The sequence below is a fragment of the Rhinolophus hipposideros genome, assembly GCF_964194185.1.
Source record: "Rhinolophus hipposideros genome assembly, chromosome: 10".
Classification (NCBI taxonomy): Eukaryota; Metazoa; Chordata; class Mammalia; order Chiroptera; family Rhinolophidae; genus Rhinolophus; species Rhinolophus hipposideros.
The window spans coordinates 68,841,631-68,862,490 of record NC_138056.1 but is presented as its reverse complement, the minus strand read 5'-3'; the positions used below and the strand labels follow the sequence as shown (position 1 = coordinate 68,862,490).

The following is a 20,860-nucleotide window of genomic DNA, read 5'->3' as shown; positions in this document are numbered from 1 at the left end:
CAACATTAAGAGTTTGAGGAGATGAGAAAAAATCAGCAAAGAAGATTAAGAAGTAAGATAGGAGGAAAACGAGAGTGTGGAATCCTGCAAGAAAGTGTTTTATGGAGGAAAGAGTGACAAACTTATGGAATGAAACTAATCATTCCACATCCTTCAACTGAGGAATGGATAAAAAAAATGGGGTGTGTCCATACAATGGAATACTATTCAGCAATATAAAGTGACAAACTACTGCCACAATATGAATGTACTTTAGAATCATTGAACTAAATAAAATAAGCCAAGCACACATGTGTACGTGTATGTGCTTGCATGCACACTCACTGCATGTTATGATTCCATTAAAATGAAATTTCTAGAAAAGGAAAAAGTATAGTGACTTTTTCCTTTCTAATAGAGATCGATAATTGCATGGAAAATGGATAGGAATGCCTTTGTAAAATGATGGAAATGTTCTCAGACTCGATTTTGGTGATGGTGGCATAACTGCATAAATTTACTGAAAGTCATTGAACTGTACCCTTACAATGCGTTAATTGTCTGGGATATAAATTTCACCTCAATAAATCTGTTAAAAAGATAGAGAAAGAATGGGGAACAAAGAAACACAATAGAGAGACAGAATTAGAGTGGTGGTATTGGATAGTGTGTTACAAAGCTTTTGAAGAATTTTGCTATGAAGTGGAGCAGGAAAAATGAGGTAATATCTGAAAGTGTACATGAGTCAAGAGAATTTTGCTTTGTTTTGTTTTTAGATGGAAGAAGGGACAGTATGGTTCTATGCTGTTGAGAAAGATCCAGAAGAGAGTAAACGATCTCTGTTAAAGATGCAGAAAGAAGAGAGAATCACGGAATGATTTATTTAAGTAGATAAAAACAAAACAGAACAAAACCAAAATAAACACACACACACACACAAAACTAGAGTGCTAAGAATTGGACTTAGAAACACCATGATGCATCTGTACTGAAAAAGGGAAGATAGTGTGTCAATACAGAAACTAGTGAGTCTGTGATTTGGTGATGAAGGCTTGTGGACATCATCTTCTAATTGTTTTCTTTTTCACAATGAAATTGTTGTTAGATGAGAGTGAAGAAGGGAGAAAAACTGAAGGATGGGAGACACATTGTGGGTTTGACAAAATTACAGGAAAAGGACTAGGTGGTTTTTTGTTTTTGTTTTTTTAATTTCTAGTCAGCCTGAAAGTACACTTGAAATTCATAGTTTGGATTTTAAATTCAGATCAGTCTGCATAACTATATTTTTATATTCATATTAAGTTGAGTAGATTCAGACATGCAATAGGCTGAATGAATGTTGGGTTTACATTAGGATTAAGGATTTTCCAACTGTCAAATCAGTGTGTTGAGGCAATAGTGGGATGAAGAAATTGAGTCTGTATTCAAGAAAATGATAATGATTGATGTAGAAATGTGAGAATCAAAGGAGGGTAAATAAGTAGGGTAAATAGGAGCTAGAGTCAATGATTTGTAGATTTCAGTGAGTTTAAAGGATTTCTGGAGTCAGAGTACTAGGAGTGAGCAGAAGATAGTAGATGTTAGAGAATAGGATGCTTGCAAGTAGCTGTTGGTAATAACAGCTCAAGTGGACAAGGTTTTTTTAAAACAAGACCATTGGAATGGAGACATGAAAGGAATGAAGAGGACAGGGTGGTGTAAGGGACATACTGAAATTACCATATATTAAGAGTGTACTAGTATTGAAGAAACTTATAGTTACCCAGCTGGTAAAATCTTCAGGAAATAAAAGGGCATGAGCTGGGAGTGTGTTAATGATTTCAACAAGAAAGTGTGGAGTCTGATGGCTTTAAATTCAAAACTGAGGGTTTGTAAGGAGGAAGAATGGAGAATGGGCAGTGAGGAAAAAGGAGGATAACTGTTCCAAACTCACACTGAATGGTACATACAATCTGAGAGACTAAACAACATAACTTTAAAGGGCTGCACGGGAAGCCATGTCTTCAGGGGACACGCAAGTTTAATTGGAGCCAGAATATAAAAGGAATGTTCAACAAAGAAGCTAAGGATATATAGGATTTGGGTGATCAGGGATAACTGCCCATCTGGTAAGTGTTAGACATTGGCCTGGACACTGAGCTACTCCTTTTATATGGGGCCATGCATGTGTCCCCTAAAACTCTGTTGTGCTAACACTGATGTTGAGTCAATAATTTGACATACCACTCCAGAATGAGTACCTAGTAGAGTATAACCTGTCCTACAATCTTAAATTATATAATCAGTCTAATAATTCTTATGGCATATATACAATAGCAATCTTAGTCTTATTATCTCCATCAAAGATCACATTTTATTTATTTAATCAATTATTAATACATATTATTAGCTTGTTTATCATGTATGCAAGACACAAATGTTCCAGTAGCCTTGCTATATAAATGATAACTCAAAGAATCTTGCTTTCTTTCCCACAGGGGTCATTTCATGTTGTTAACTCCTGTAAGTTTGCTGATGAATACATGCATTCTCTATAGAGCTTCTTGTTTTCTCCACCCATCCTCTTCCTCCTCCTCCTTCTTTTTGTCTCTAACAATTATTCATCGAATACTGCTCTTCAAACAAAATCTGTCTAATAACCCATTAGACTCAACATATATTCATGATACAGGATTCTCCTAAAGTTGTTAAAATTTTTTGTCTTATCCATGACAAACAAAGTTAAAGCACATGTTGCTTTGAAAGAGTTTAGATCTCGAATCACATGCAGGTATGATGAGATGTATTTACTGTAAGATCCCCAACTGATCACAGAAGGACTGGAGTGACTAAATAGACATATAGGAATTAGGTGGGTAAAACTCAGAAATTATTCCTAATAGTGATTTTAAAACTCAGAATGTTTCCAAAAATATTTTCCTGTTGAAATGCAGTGTACTTTTCTTTCAATTAAAAAACAAGTTAGGAGGGTCAGATAAAGCTGAGAAGCTAAGAAAACTGAACAAGGTTTTATTATAATTTATGATAAAAATTATTTATGGTGGAACAAAATTGGGCCCCCTTTCCACACCAATAATACAACCTAGAAACAAGTATGGCTTTCACACTAAACATAAAGAAGAGAAACTTATTAAGATTCCAGGACCCTGAATTCTGTTTCCAGTTGTTAACCCTAAAGTCTTCATTATTTCTCAGATAGAAATAGACACAGATATTCTCTCTCTCTCTCTCTCTCTCTCTCTCTCTCTCTCTCTCTCTCTCTCTCTCTCTCTCTCTCTCTAATTGATGCTGTCCACTCTTAAATTGTATTATAGGAAAACTATACTCAGGTACAAAAACGTACTCATTTTAAATTACAGAACTGAAACAAAATGAGTATAATTAGCTGTGAGCTGACAAAAAGGAATATAATTAATCTGAGCACAGTTAACTATTATGTGACTCCAAATGCCATGAAGTACTTACCTATTACCATGCCTTTTACAAGAGCTCAAGCAGCCAAAAAAATAATAAGTCAATTATGGTTTTGTTTGAAAAAAAAAAATATTTCTTAGCAGTTTTTGTTTCAGTGTGACAAACACCATAAACCAGTTTCCAGCTTACCTTGTGAAATAAGATGCACATTGGTATTCAGTTAACTCAACTCTGACACTCCCAATAATTTTGAGAGGTCTTTACTCTCTCAGCTTACCGCTTTCCTTGTGCTCCAGGCAATATCACTGGTGGCAGGCACAGACATAACCACAACAGCCAAAAGTTAGAATGGTAATAAAACCATCTCATCAGAGGAGCTCAGACTTTTGTCCAGTGGTATTTAGAGTATGGGATCTTTAATTTCATATCTGGTACTCCGATACATTTCATGAAAACCATGCACATTTTACCTGGAATGTTCCCAGTCAAAACACTATCTTAAAAAAACGAACATATAGTAAAAGAGAGCAGCAGCAATATAGAATGGATCCTACTGTACCTGGAGAATGAGGCGGAGGAGAGCACATCAGAACAACCCCCTGGCCTTCCCTCACAGAGACTGCAGTTCTTGTCCGGCCACTAAAATTTCCCAGATCTGTCAACATAACACAGCATTTAGATGCAAGGCAAAAAGGAGTTTAAAGAATTACTACGTTTGTAATTTGTACTTAACTTTTCTCTCATTATCTAGATAAGGTTTTTTTTTGTTTGTTTGTTAAATATGATAGGAGGGCCTTAAAAATAAATCCATACCATCCAATTTTAAATACCACGCTTTTCAGATTTCACTCTTTGTAGTGCATAAAAGTTGCTAGTGTAGGAAGAAATTAGTACATTTATAACACATTAAACAGTTCTTTTATTTCATTATAATATTTCCTACATATTGATTTTTCTACTACCAATAAAACCCATTCATGCATAGAGAGAAGACACATAGAAGTAGTTAGGGGTACCTGGTGTCCAACTTGCTGCTTCATTATATGTCATGCTAAGAATGGTATGTAAAACTAAACATGCATTTGTCAAATTAGAGAGACTTGTGTGCTCGAGCAAAATATAAAGTGGATATGAAGTGTTTTGTTTTTTTTTTTTTCTTCTATAAATGTGAGTGAAAAGTCCTGTTACTTTTATTTTATAGAAGTCTGGAATTGCTTGAACTTTAATTATACTCATTCATTTTGATTACTCTGGGAGTATTTCAGCTATTGAAATACTTATACATATGAAGGATTATAGCATTGATTGGGGTTCAGTTATCTTCCCTTAAATTATGTTACATTTGCAAAATTTGAAAATACTTTCCTAAATATAAAGTGGTCTAAAAAAGAATTATGTGTTATTTGTATTTCTAATATTGTTTATTAATTTATAGCTCAGTACTTATGTCCCTTTCCCCTTTCTTGTCTAGGCTGATTAGACATGATTTTTAGAATAGCCTCTTAGAAATAGTAGTTCAATATTTTTATAAATAAACATTGTCCCAGAATTCTCTCTGTAAAATCATGTCCCCATGGTGAGAAATGTTTCTTGAAAATGTTCTGCTTTTCCTTCCATTATTCAACAATTATAAAAGATATTTTTTGAAACTTTTCATTATTTCGTGCTAAAATAGTATGTTTTATAGTAACACAATGTAGACCCTCAAATTTAATGTTTGTTAATTTGACAAATGATGAAAGTAAGCAGTCAAGAAAATATACTGACTGGATATAAAGGAGATAAATAACTAACTTTAATATCCTAAGAAGGACTCTATACCTTACTTTTTGAGAGATCGGTTACTATTTACTTATTTGCTGAATTTACAATAAGATCTTCTTAAGTATATTCAAAATCAGGAAAACTAATAAACAGTAAAGACATAATGACAAATAAATAGTCAAAGTATTCATTATTGAAGTGTTTAAGATTTTATACATAATTCTGTTTCATTGTAAATAGTTAAGTGTTTCACAAAGTGACAAGACAAGAGAGAAAAAATTGTCTTAGTTCTATTTTTTTTATTTTGGTGGTTTGAAAACATACACATGAATGTATAGTAAAAATCAAGTTCATTTTCACATATATGTGACTCACGACTTTACATTTATATGCATTGGTCCTAAAGGATAGAAGCTACCTTTTTCCAACAAATGATCTCAATATGAAAACAAAGCATGGCAGGGTTTCTAATTTGGTTTTCTTTGACTCTACTCCTAAAAGTGCAGGAACCACACAGTGAGATAGTAGTTGCAGTAGGGCTGTAATATCTCTTTAGAGCATATATGGTTCTACTGTCCTCTTTTCATCCTCATTGAATTTATAAACACTGGAAAGCTGCTTGGATATTATTATTTTTTGTATTAGTTTCAGGTGTACAAAGCAACAAATAGATATTGACACCCCTTTCAAAGTGATAACACCCCCCACCCCCACCGCTCATGTCTACTACCCCTCTGACATCGTATATAGCTGTTACAATACCATTGACTCTGTTCTCTATTCTTGGATATCAACTTATTTTAACTTAATTTCTTAAATGGTTTCTGAAAAGTATATATGTAGCTTCCAATATGTTTAGTACAAATATATATTATGTTTACTTTTTATGATATTTGAAATCAACTTACTGTAGTTAAAACTAGTTTAATAGGAAATAATATTAAATTAATGCCTATCTCTGAGAAATGGAAGTACAGGCATGGCAAAGAAATTAGGCACACAAAAATTTACAGAATAATTATGATCTGAATTTTGTTTTGAGAACACAATGACCCAAAAGATAACACTCAGCTGCAATTACTTTATTTTGTATTAGCTGCTAATACAGTTTCTCATGAAATTGTCTTTGTTGTTATTTCCTATATTATAGCACCAGCAGTACAAAGATAAATGGATTTCTTTCAATTGTGAATCATTCTTTTTTCTTTCATAAAGACATATAAATACTAAAAAGAAGTCTGCACTTTGATGGAGAGTGTATTTTTCTCATTTAAATCCTTCTGCCAAAAAAAATAAAAAAAGCAAAACATTTTTAAAATGTGAAAGTGGTCCATGTGTCACACCAGATTCTGGGTGAGCTGAGGCAGAATGATTTGTGAAAATGTCTTGGTTGGAGTAGGGATAGCAACTAGAGAGAACAATCTCAGTGAAAATATAGCTGGTTTTGATCTCATTGCAAATAGAAAGCCATTTCTTTGGAAGTATTCATCAGAGAACTTGGTTTGAGTGCTTATGAGATTACTTTTAATAGATTACACATTGTAATATATTAAGGAGAGAACTAAAACATAAGAACAAAATGGGGCTTTGCTACTCACACAAGTTAAAAAACACTTGTTTATATGTTCTGTTTTAGACCTTTGAGGGGAAAATGAGTGGCGAAAAACCTTAAACAAGGACTTCAAAATTCAGGTTTAAATTATGAACTGACAAGAACCTTTATCTGGATTTACTATAAAGCACATGGAGACATAGATATACAATAGACTGGAGGAGAAGTTTTGTGGTCAAGAAATACAGGGCCCCAGGGCTTGTCTTTTCTCATACTTTCTCCAAGTTCAGCATCTCATGTAAAATTTAACAGTGGAGCTTTAATTAGAACTGCAGCTTATAGAATTACTATACCAATCATCCTAGATGAACCATGCAAAGTAAGAAAGGTATACAAGAAACGATGCAATCGAGAGCCTCACATGACAGAATATAGATTTAGGATGTGTGATTTGAAGCATGATGACAAGATATAAGACAAATTTCATCAATTCATTTAACAAAACTTCATGAGTATAAACTGCACACTGAACACTAAGTTAGGTACTGGTGATACAGAAAAGCTATAAAAGAAAGATGTAGACATATGAACTACTCATACCTACTTGGGTCAACTGTCCACAGACCCAGCTCAGAGGAGTTTGTGTCACCAAATTGACACATGAGCCCAAACCATCATAGTTTCAACTTGTCACAGCCGTACTGATGAATTACCAGTACATATCATGTGCATATACTATTTATTACTTCATGCTATTCCCCTGACTATGAGCTGCAAACACATGTACCCAACACACACACACACACACACACACTCTTTAGGTTCTTTCTTTCCTTCCACCTTCCCTCCTTCCTCCTTCCTGCCTGATTCCTTTCTTTGCTTTTCTTCCCTACATTATTCCACAAAGGATCTGAGGCAGCTTTAAAAACATGTATGTATATAACCCAAAAAGATAAAACAGGTATTGACAAATTCCAGGTGATGGCCCTGGAAAAACACACTATTCCCCAATAAAAAAAAAGTTTAAAAAAAAGAATATGTTGTATATGAGGTCAGACAATTAAATTCACGAACTCATCCCAGAAAAAGTGCCACATATCTCATTGCTGAATATCACTATGATCACCTTGGATGTACTCCCCTTGGGAAGCTATGCACTGATGCCAGTGCCTAGTCCACCCTTCAGAGCAATTTTGGAACTCTTTTTCTGGAATGGCCATCAGAGCTGTTGTCGTATTACCCCTGATGTCCTATAATGTCTTCCTTTCAATATTTCCTTTATCTTCGGGTAAAGAAAGAAGTCATTGGGGCCAGACCAGGTGAATAGGGAGGGTGTTCCAATTCAGTTATTTGTTTACTGGCTAAAAACTCCCTCACAGACAGTGCCATGTGAGCTGGTGCATTGTCATGATGCAAGAGCCATTAATTGTTGGCGAAAAGTTCATCATCTAATTTTTTCATGCAGCCTTTTCAGCACTTCCAAATAGTAAACTTGGTTAACTGTTTGTTCAGTTGGTACGAATTCATAATGAATAATCTCTCTGATATGTGTGTGTGTGTGTGTGTGTGTGTGTGTGTGTGTGTGGTTTTATATATATATCATATGATATATGATATATATATATATGGTTAGCAACGTCATTGGAACAAGTTCACAAGTTTAATTGTCAGACCTCGTACATTTGTAAATTATTAGAAGTTGACAATAAATTTGATGCTAAACTTACAAGGGACAAAACAAAGATGGATATGTCCCAAGTCTTAGGATTCATGGTTTTTGTAAGTTCAGAACTCTCAGTAACTCTGAAAAAGTGCAGCATTAGTGGATATTAAGGTCTAAGAGGACATTTTTGGCAAGACTTCATAAAGATCACGGTAGGTGGTGCAGTGGGCTGAGCAACTTTGCAAACCAAGTAGGAAGGTTTTATACCCACTGAAATACCTTAAATAGTTACAGTATCACACACACACACACACACACACACACACACACACACACACACAAATAAAATATTTCAAAAAACATTTTCCTGAAAGGTGAAATATTTTAAAGCGTGGGAAAGGGAGTGAGGTTGCAGGAAAAGGGCAAGAAGGAAAGTGCATAAGGGGTTCTGGACACTGATCTTATGATCTTAGGTATTTTAAGTACAATAGATTAGTTAGTTACTGAGGAGAAGACAGGGAAAAGGGTCAAGGCAAGAGGATAAATCTTATACAATAATGTGCTGAGCTTCATCTGTGTCCTGGGCTTTAAATTCCTAGTCCTAAATTTGTTCTGAACAAGGGGCAATGTTTGGCTTATGGGATTTGTGAGTTTGGAAGAAGGAATGGGAATGAAGTGATAATTTTTCATTGCACTTGGATACATTCATCCTGGTGGTGGTGCTAGTAAGTTTTACTGTCAATGCTCCAGACATTCTCAATTAATTCTCTAATGTCAAAAGTGCTGTGAATGCAGAGATAATTCATTATGAATTCTAAACTTCATAAAATTGAGTTTGAATTTTTACGTAAAAAAATTGAGAAAGGCAAACCACTTTAGACTAGGTGTCAGAGACTTGTGTTTTATTAATTACTATTGTCTTGGTATCAGATTCATATGTAAGATCATTAGACTGAGGAACTAAGAGGGGTGCTCTTTCTGAGGGGCCTCATAGCTTTCACTTTTATGATTCCTATAAAAACAAATGACAGTTTTTCCGATATTGACTTGGTGTTTGCTGCTTCACTTGCAAAGTGATTATATGTTGAAGTCTTTTGTCACTTTCGTCCTATTATCATCAGTATTATTTAGATAACTGTCAGATGTAAATATCTTGTAATAAAAACAGATTAGACATCAGTTAGAAACTATCTTTGACATTGCAAAATGTTAAAAAAAATAAAGAGAAATATAAGGAAATTGATGAATAATAATTATAGTAGTTACTAGCATACTTATTCTATGCCAGGCATCTTGGAAATTAAATATTAATTTCTCTATTTTAAAGATTACTAAACATATGTGAATGCGAACACAAACTTGGCTATGGTCACATAGTTAATAACTAGTGAGTTGCAAATTAAACTCAATGTACTTGTTTTAAAAAAAGGAATGAGGACAAAAAAAGCCATTCAACATGTGGAAGATAGACCAAGTTGGTTTTTGAAATTTATAAATAATATTTATAAGGATCTCTTATTAAAAATCATTTCTGACAGATGGAAGACATAAAGGTGGGAAAAACTAGTGAAGAATGGAAAGAAATAATTCTTACATCTATTTTGAGAGAATTAAATTAATATTTTTAATACATAGCCTTTTGTTCTTACATAAATAAAGCCTTTCATAAGACACTCTTCAACAAGCAAAATTGTTAATAATAGTAGTTTTTAAAACAAAAGTTTGATTGTTGAATGCTATGTTGACTGAACGCCATAGAAACATGAAGCTTTGTGGTATTTTACTGGCAAGCTTGAGCTCATGAGCCTGTGATCAATTTGTAAGCAGACAGGACACGGTTTATTTATCCCCACTTAATAATGAGGACATTGGCATCAACTAAGGTTAAATAACGAGAATAAACACTTCAGCCGGTAAGAATTTGAGCCTTTAAGATGACGAATTAATTTTGGAACTAGCATGTTTTTAGCCTATGGTATTCTGATACTCTTAATTTAGAATGTTTCAATCAATGTAATTATTTCTTTAAACATTTTCCTTTTACATCATGTGAAGTCAGGCTACAATTCTTTAACGTTTGTTGTTAAGTCATCTGTGAATGGTATATTACATCACTTTTCCAATATGTTAATTATTTAATAAAATGAGTCTTTTGAGAATATCAGTTGTGGTAATTAGAGGTATGTCAAAACATACACTCCCATCTATTACATGAAGTTAAGAACTATGATACAGCTGGAAATGTGGTGAGGTTAATCTGTAAGAGATAAGGACGAGTAATAATGAAACTTTCTTCATTCCTATTTTTTCATTGGTTATATATAACAGGTCAGCTGAGTAATCTCTTGCTGTGGTTTGCCATTTTCACTTTACGCATCATCAAACATGAATCATCCAGCCTAAGTGTTCACTAATTATGAGGAAACCAAAGCACATTAGTGTGTATTAGCCTTGAAAGAGACAATTCTAACTACATTATAAGGAAAAGAGTAAATTATAATTTCTCTTGTAAAAAGATAAATTATCCAAAGAGTGTGATAAAATGTTTCTGATCTTAGGTCTTTTCTTTGATATCTTGATGTGTACTACAAAATGATACTTTGTGAATAATATATGTAGTGAAATAATCTCAAATGTGAACATTGTATATGAATTTGTTTAACTAATGTGACAATAGTCTATGAACCTTGGCAGAAGTTATATATATCTGACTTCAATTTCCGCACTTCAGGTGACCAATTACATTAAAAAAAAAAAAAAAAAAAGTTTTTATTTGCTTGCTTCCAAGTTCAATTTTTCACCCCAAATTGAGATCAGTCTTAATTCATTAAAGTCTCACAAAATTCTAAGGCTGAGAATTGGAAAGAAAACATAAAACAGAAATAATAGAACATGTATAGAGATTTTGAGTATTATAGATCCATAAATTAGAGGAAGTGTGCTATTTCGTAAAACCAATAAGTTATTTAGTATGTAAATTCTTAAAATTCATAGATCTTATTATTGTCAAGCTTTTGGGCCTTATCTATCCTTTTCAGCTATTTCACATTTTATAATAGTTCATTAGATAATTACTTCCTTGCCTACAAACATGATTTCTTAGCCATTTCTCTCTCCATTTTATTCCCCTGGCACAACTTAATCTTGGTTAAATTGAACTATCTACCTATTCTGCTCTGGGCAAGGGAATGGGGATAGAAACAAACATCAACAGTGATGACTACTTTTGCTCTAAATTCACGACCATGAACCTCAGGCAGAGCCTTTGTACAATAGTCTATGAACCCTGCCAGAGGTTCCATACACTTGATTTAATGTTTATGGAGACCATTCTCTCTCAATCCTTTAGACCATATTTTCACATCTACTGTCTTTCAAAACAACTTCCTGTCCTTTCCCTCACTTCTTTCCTCCAGATTCTTGGAGAAAAATGGAAGTAATCTAAAAACCACTTATCAATATATATACTCCACCTATGGGAGACACTGCAATGTGTGCCCTTGATTCTCCTTCAATGAAGGACTTGTCCCAACTGTTGGGAGTTCTACTGACAGACAGTGTTCAGCTCTCAGACCCTTTAGGGACTGCTACAGAGAATCAGCTCACTCAAGATTGTATTCTTTCCTCAGGTAGCACACAGCCAACAATTCCTCAATGAATAAGTATAATAACCTGACCACCTTGGTCCAACTTCAGACAGCCGTGACAAGCCATTCTAGTTTAGAAATCCTTCTTAGTGTCGGCTTGGAGCTGTTGGGCCTGCAGCACAGCTCAAATTACTTCCTTCCCATGTCTGCACCTTCCTCCTCCCTTCCAGTATGTGGATTCCAAAGGCACTTCTTAATAACCGTTATCTACACTAAACTTCATCTCACCTAGTCTGTTTCCCAGGGAAGTCAACCTGTAACACTACCACAATAGCTATCAAGTTATTGCCTCCAGTACTGTTTTCATAACTGAACTGTCTGTGATCCAATCAAAGACTTTTCCCCCCTGCGTCATCAATAGCATTCAAACATACTGGTATTTCTCTAACACCTTTTTTTCCTTTTTTAAAGAGGAAGAAAAAAGTGTATCCTTTTGACTCTATTTCCCCCTCAGTTTTGCTCCAACACATTTTTGTTCTCCCTTTCTGCAAAAAGTCTTTCCATTCTTTCTTAGCTTCTCAAATAAGTCTCCCTGACACTGGCCAACATGTTATTGTAAAAGTAACCAATGACTTGCCCATTGTTAAATTTATTGATCAATTTCTCATTTCTCATCAACATGACCTATAATTAGTATTGATAAAGTTGATCACACCTTTCTTCTGAAAATATTTTTTCTCCTTTACTCTGCCCTTGCCTTCACTTTCATAAGCTTATTTTTTTCTTATCTCTGCAATATCTAACTATTTCAGGGCCCTAGGTTAGTCCTTGGACCTTTTCATTTATTAATCTACACCATTACCAAAGTTATCTTACCCTTGTATTTAAAAATTATGTATACACTGAAGAATAGCCAGATTTATTCTTGCCTGAACACCCCCTTTGAGTGGCAACACACAAATACACACACACACATACACACACACACACACACACACACACACTGTTTACTTGACATTTCCATTTGGATGTCTAATAGGCATTGCAAACATAACATATCCTAACAGGATGCCCATTTCCACCTGCCAATCTACCATTGCCATAATATTTCCCATCAGAGTAAATGATCCCTTCATTCTTCTAGTCATTAAGACAAAATGCAAACATTGTCTGTGATTCCAATATGTTTCTCACACTCCAATACAATTCATGAAAAAATCCTATTGATACTATTTCATAATATATTCGGAATCCAACAACATCTAACTTTCTCTACAGCTTTCATCCAGGCATCTCTCAAGCCTTGATTGTTATGAATTCACCCTACTGTTCTCCCTACTTCTTCCTTTGTTCTCTTTCAGTCTATTCGCAGCACAGCAGCCAGGGGTGGTTTTCTTAAAGTTAGATTTTATGCCCTAAATAGCTTCTATCTTAGTCAGAGCTAAAGTAAATCTATTAACAATGGTCTCCAGGCCCTATGTTGCTATGTTCATTGTAATATTCCCAGACCCCTGTCCTAGCTGTTCTCCCTTCCTGGAACACACTTCCTCCTGGGTGTTTGCATGGATCTCTAACATTGTGTAGCTTTCTGCAGGAATGTCACCTTTGCAGAGGGGACTTCCTTGATCAGCAGATTTTTCTTTCCCATTTTCCCAATGTCTATTCTCTTTATTTTGATTTCTTTTTACCATAACACTTATCACAACCTGACATATTATGCAATGGGTTTCAAAATGTACTGTCTGTCTTCCCCAACCCATTAGAACGTAATCTTCTAGAAAACAAACACTTTGTTTTGTCACTGCTGAAAATAATGCCTAGTGCATTTTTCTATAGGTACCTATAATCAATAAATAATTGAATTTATAAAACAACCACATACTTATCTTTAGCATGTATTTGTACTTGAAGAAATTTAGACTTGAAATTTCTAAATGTTGGGATATTTTCCAAATATCATGCCATTATATCTTTTCAAAAGATCCATATTCTTAGTAAATACTGAGCTTCACAGATGAATCTGAAATATATATGCATTGTAATGCTGTTTCCAAAGCAGAGTTTTCACTCAAGATTAAATTATTTTAATAGTAGAAAGTTCATGTGTATAGCATTTTAATTTTTAGCTAAAATGGACGGTAGATGATGAGCATATTTTTAGAAAATATTTTTTTTTTGTTGGTGGTGTAATAATTTCAAAAATATTAAAAGTTTTTGATGCAAGTAATTATAATACTTTTATGGCACCTGACTATATTTCCAGCAAAATTTCTTATGCATAGTAGTCTACACAACCAAATTCTGAAAACTATTCTTACTATAGACAATGATAAAAAAAATGCTGAAGAGTAGATATTCAATAATTTGCTTGAAATTATCTTAACAGAAATATTGCACTTCCATGACTTATTTAACATAAACTATGTAAGTTCCTAGCCTAACAGATAATGGTAAACTTATATTTTAAAACATTACTATAAAAAATAAGGGCTTTGAAGGCAAAAGACCTAGGTTGAAATTCTAGTATCACTATTCATTAACAGTCACATTGGACAAATTATAGTATTTTATTATGCTTTACTTCCTGGTCAAGAAGAGATAATTCTACATGCGTTATAAGATTACTGTGAAAAATTCTCTGCCATATAAAAATATCTTACCCACAAAACTGGCCAATAAGCATTCGATAAATATTATTTCCTTCTAAAATTTCAGAGATGTATCTTATCAACTTCTAATTATAAACCTAAATAATTATCAGTTTATTTTCCTAAATATTTTGAGCATACAGAATAAAATATTCTCAAACTGTAATATTTGGGGGCCATCAACAATGTTATACAAGAGAAAATAAAACTCATTAAGTAAAAGAGAGCTGAGTGGAGCCATTGAAGAGTGGCAAACATAGACAAGCTATTTTACCCCTCACATCTCAGCATCCTTATCTGTAAAATGAAGATAAAATAAAAATCTATCTCATAGTTTTTAAAGACTTAAATATAATAATTACTATATAGCAGTTAGTACAACACATGGCACAAAAATAAATGGAAGCAATTATTATCATCGTTATTACTGTTATAAAAACATTGTTGTGAGAATTATGACACATTAATTCTAATCTAAAGTCTTCTACTAGTTAGCTATGCAATTTGTGGCAAAAGTTTAACCTTTCTACTTTTTTATCTATAAATCAGGGATGTGGTTTGCTCAAGAGAAACAGATCCACATGCCTATGGAGTTACAAGTCTAAGATAACAATCATGGTGGAAACTAAGGTAAATTGGAAAGAGTATGCCTCACATGAAATTACATCTGTTTTAATAAAAACTATGCAGGCCAAAGGAAACACTTGTATGAAGGGTGATCGAACAATACAGTGAATGCTCCTGCCGACTGCCATCCAATGGAAAGGTGGTGTTGTGTTTTTTGACCTTGATGGAATTGTGTGTGCTGAGTTTGTACCCAGAAACACTACAGTGAGCTCTGAACATTATAAGGGCTTATTAGAGAGTTTAAGAACAATGTGCATAGAAAACGGCCTGAGAAATAGGCAAACTGTTTCATCCTCCATCATCACAATGCTCTGTGTCACACACGCTTTTGGTGTGGCAATTTCTGTCAATTAAAAACATTACAGTGTGTCCTCATCCACCTTATTCACCAGATCTGGCACCGTGCCACTTCTGGCTCTTCTCCAAAATCAAAATGACCATGAAAGGTAAAACTTTTGAATCAATTCGGGATATCAAGGAAGCCATGGCAGCGCAACTAAAGACACTCATGAAAGAGGACTTCCAGAACTGCTTCAGAAAGTGGCAAGAATGATGGAAAAAGTAAGTGTGTTTGAAGCAAGTGGGGAGAGGGGTATTTTGAGAAGGTAATGTGCCTTTTACCGTAATACATTTTTTAAAATTTAAACATTCTCAATATTTTTTTTTATCACACCTTGTATAGCCAGATATAGCCTTGAAGGAGAACAGTTTTTCAAACTTGGACTGGATGATATCTAAGACACAAAAAACACTCCATTATTTTAACTCACTACCTCTGATTCTAACTTCTAGCTGTTATTCAGAACCTAGTTTTAATGTGTAATTATCAGTTACCTATTATTCACTGAACTTATTTCAATTGTCAAACATACTTATAAAATAAATATATACAATATATATGAAAGAATATTCCTAATACCTATTACAGTGAATAGCAAATGAAATAGATTTTAGATTTTGTATTTATGCTTTGATAATTGACTTAACAAACAGAAATAGAAAAACATTGTTATCAGCATAAAAATGTATGCCAGTTATTTACAAGGCCACTTTTTCTGTAATTTTATGATGATTGATCTAGGAATATAAAAAAAGTAAAGGAATATAAAAAAAAAAAGTTGCTGAAATGAATATCCTGCTATTATAATTGAGAGAATGTGTCATATTTATCTTTTAAATTATACACTCCTCCAAGGAAATTTTTAGCTCCACTTGCCCCTACTTAAAACTGCTCTTATGGACAACACAATTATTTCTTTTCCACATATCTAATGAAAAACATATAATTCACTGGTGAGTGAATTATAGGCCAATTTCTTTGACTCTGAGTATAAAATTATACTTTTGAATCTGAGCACTATGAATTTTAACAAAGCAGTAAGTTTGCCCTCCCAAATCCATCATAGTCTTGAATTGCATGAACATGTCTGTATTGGTTTGTTTTAATTTTTACTTTTGTTACACCAGTACGTTCCCTAATTAACTAGCATGTGTGTTTGAGTGTTTTGCTCTGCCAAATTTGTTTTCAAGGGCTGTGTGTATTGCAGAGCACTTAGAACAGTTCTGGCCCCCTGCTCAAATGCTTTAAAATGTAAATTGCTTGCTTTCTTGATTCCCTGAGCTCATTTACTGTTGTACAATTAAATCAAGTACCACAGATTTGCATTTTTTTGCTTTTACAATCTATAACCTCAACAGTTCTATCTGAATAATTTACACCCTGTTTAATTAAAAAAATTTTAGGGAGCTGATTTATTTTGTAACTCAGCCGACTAGTGATCAATTTTCAACCTATCTTAGATCTCGGCTGAAAACCTCGTTCCCTCGCCTTAGAGTAAATCTCTGCCCTCTGCTCCTGTAGCAGTGTTTTTCTTTTCTAGCACTCGATTACCTCAGGAAGTTTTAATTTGTGACCTTCGTTTAGGCGGAACGAAAATGTAAAGTGGTCTTTGGATAATACTCAAAGTTTAGGGAGGATTCAGTTTACTGTGTGCAGCAGCTCACATATGATACAGCATTTCAATGGTGAAAAAAAATATGGTGATGGAAGGAGACTCTGAGTGGGGAGCACACAATGTGATATCTACAGAGGGTGCCAAAAATGTAAACATATTTTAAGAAAGGAAAACTGTATTAAAATTGCAATACTCAATATATGCAGATAGCAAAAGATGAATACGAGTCACGTTTGCATCTGCAATTAGAAGAGGTGCTCAAAGTGGTTACCATCAGCAGCAGCTTGAGCAACATTGACCAGTGTCCACTTGTATACATATTTTTGGCATCCTTTGTAGATGATGAATTATAGAAATGCACACTTGAAACCTATGTAATTTTACTAACCATTGTTAACCCAATAAATTTAATAATAAAAATATAGCCAATTATTTCAGGTCAGAAAGCAGGTCCCTGGCAGTGTATCACCTATGCTTAATTAGTGCAGTGCCTGGCATTCAACAATTACTGGTTGAATAAATGAAGCACATTTAAAAAGGGCACTTGATACAAATTGGCCTCTAAATCTCAGGCACTGTTCTCGTCCTATATGATTTATTTCCATGAAACCAGAGAAGAGCTTTTAAACAGGCAGAATACACGTTTAAATCATTTATTGAAAACAAGTTGCTTTGGTGTGGAAGTATGAAGTAATTCTTCAGAGAATGAAATCAGTTTTCACATTAAGCATCAGTTCAATATACTAACAGTTTTGTGACTCTTGTTTCTGTTTTGTAGTTTCTCTAGCTCTTTTGCACTGAAGTATTAGGAAACAGTTCCCAGAAATTGTGTAGGGCTGATATGCCTATTTGCTCACAGTACATTGATTGTAAATCGGCTATGGCATATGCATTGCCCATGTTACTTAAAGGCATCCCCCATGGATGCCTCTGGCAAGGTTAGGCAGATATTTTCTGTAAAGGGTCAGATAGCAAATATCTGAGGCTTTGCAGGCCAAAAGGCAAAATTGGAAACTATATGAAAGTCATATATTTTTTATGTCACAAATATTATCTTTGGAAATTTTCAACCATTTAAAAATGTAAAAATAAATCTTTAGCTTATGGGCTCTAGAAAAACACAGATTTGGCCCATGGGTCATAGTTTGCTGATCCCTGGTATATAGTTCACTGAAATTAAGAGGGATAGGAAGGCTTAATAGATAATGTTGTACTACTACAGAGTCAATGATTTTTCTATTTAGCCTGTTAAATCAGCTTAGAGGAATAGGACATTTGCAAAGTAGAAAAGCTTGGCCTCTAAAATTAGAACGTCATGGATTTGAATAGATTCTTCTACTTATTACCAATATAGCCTTAGACAAGCTACTTTAAATAAACTTCAATTGAATGCCTACTATGTTTAAGGTACTAGTTTGCTGAGAATGTAAGGCCAATAACACACGGTCCTTGCTTCAAGAAGCTCATTTATTCATTCAATCAATTAATCTTTCTTTCAACAAATATAAATTACAAGCCTACTATATTCTTGGCTTACAAGATAAAAGGATACAGAAATAAAATATTGAATTTGTCTCGCAAATAACATTCATTGTTTTCATTTCGTTTTGTTTCATATTTTTTTAGATAATACTCCTAGTAATTGTATATTTTTCTTGTCTAGTGATTACCATTTCTTTTTCTTTTACAATTGTTGACTAGCTATTAGGTTGGTGCAAAAGTAATTGTGGTTTTTGCTATTATTTTTAACCTTTCAAACCATAATTACTTTTGCACCAACTTAATACCATATTAAATTTTATCAGTTTTTATCTTTATTCTAATTGTTCAGGATTTTTGGACATAAAAACATATTATTCCCAAATACTATTTACTTTTGTTACTTTTAAATAACATTTTGTATTTTTTCTCATTTCATTTATTTGACTGAATTGGTTGGAATTTCAAGATCAGTACTATATTATGTGATGATGGGAAATTGAAAAATCTGATCATTTCTGTTTTTTAATGGAAATGTTTTAGAAGTTTCTCTATTAAATAATATTTGTTTCAAATTAGCTAGAATTAATGAAACTAAGAGTTTCACTAAGAATTTAAACTTCACTCAAATGTTTTTAAAATTAAATATAGAATTTAAGTTTAATCCATTAACTTTTCAGTATATGATAAGAAATGAGGTTTTAATGTATCTATTTCTGTGCTTGTGGTATATTATCCTAGATAGAATTCCTAATGTTAACTCATTTTTGGATTCCTAGAAATTCAAAAGATTGGAACATAAATGGTATAATTATTTACATCTGCTATCTTTTGCCAGTTTCTCCTTGATATCCCAATAATGTTTGCTTCATTTAACCATGAATGCATAAAGGTTCACATTTTTTATATTTCCATTATTGACTATATCTTTTATCAATATAAAATACTAGCTCCTTCCTTGATTCTTATTTCCTTTGCCTGCTACTTTGCACTAACCTACCCGTCAATACTCACACATGTGCACACAAGGGAACCAGCACACACACATGCTAGTATATGTGCTTTGATTTTTTTTCTTTTTTTAGATGTTAGCTTAAACAGCACTTCTTCAGCCATGACACCACACAAACCTTCTCTCCCAATATTATATGCTTACATACTGAATATTTCTCTTTGCAGTTATCTGAACTGTAATAACTTTGTACGATGATTTATTACATACTTGGCTCCCTCCAATAAGCTTCATAAGGGCAAGTACCAAGTCTGTTATTTAGTGCTATATTCCCAGCATCTAAAAGAACATCTAGCACATAATGAGAACCCAATGAGTGAATGTTTTGTCCTTTGTTTTTCTAATATTACTATAACCATCTCTGCTGTATTTTTTGTTGGAGCATATTTTGCCTATTCTTTTATATGTAATCTATTTGTATTATTGTGTGTGTGTGTGTGTGTGTGTGTGTGTGTATAACTGAAGATATAAACTTCATATATAGAGGGAAATTTTAATAATCTGATATTCTTTTAATTTTAATAGAGTAATTTAATGCATTTACATTTATTGTCACAGCTGATATATCTGATCTTATTTTGTCATTTTCTGTGTGAATTGTCTTTTTAATCTTTCTTACTGATTTTTTAAAATAGAATGCATTTTCTTTGTCTGAATTTTGTTATAATATAATGCATACATATACATGTATAGTTATTATATATCTATCTGGATATCTATCTGTCTATCTCTTACCAATCTGTCATCCATATTCTTTTAAAAATCTCACGTTTTCAAAGATGAAATTGTATTTTTGTTAATAAAAAATGGCATGACACTTTTTAATCTCTTCTCTGTTCAAAATGAGACTATTAGTAGGGTTTTAAATCATTACTACTCATTTCCTTTTTGTGACTATTAATATAACCTGATCTATAGCCAAAACTGTTTTAATTAAGTTAGTGTGGTTCATATTAGCTATCTTTGCTTTCAAAATTTTTGATATTATTCTTCCCTTAAGTTATAAGATTACTAAATTTAAAGAGAAATATTTATCTCTTCACAGCGAAACATAAACATTTTTGAATTTTAAATTCTAATTCTTCTCTTGATCTTCAAGTGCATGTATGAGATATATCTTTTCAGAACTTTTCACAAGTGAGGTGTATTTTTGTCACATTCAGATGTGAATATCAACTTC

At 33.3% G+C, this 20,860-nt stretch overlaps 1 protein-coding gene across 1 annotated transcript in view; it reads right to left on the bottom strand.

Moving 5' to 3' along the window:
- Positions 1-20,860, bottom strand: part of CNTN5 (contactin 5) — a 1,322,225-nt gene that overhangs the window by 411,409 nt on the left and 889,956 nt on the right. Inside the window, exon 7 of the mRNA XM_081062322.1 lies at positions 3,953-4,048. Coding sequence (XP_080918448.1) covers positions 3,953-4,048 — 96 coding nt within the window. The remainder of the gene's footprint in view (positions 1-3,952; positions 4,049-20,860) is intronic.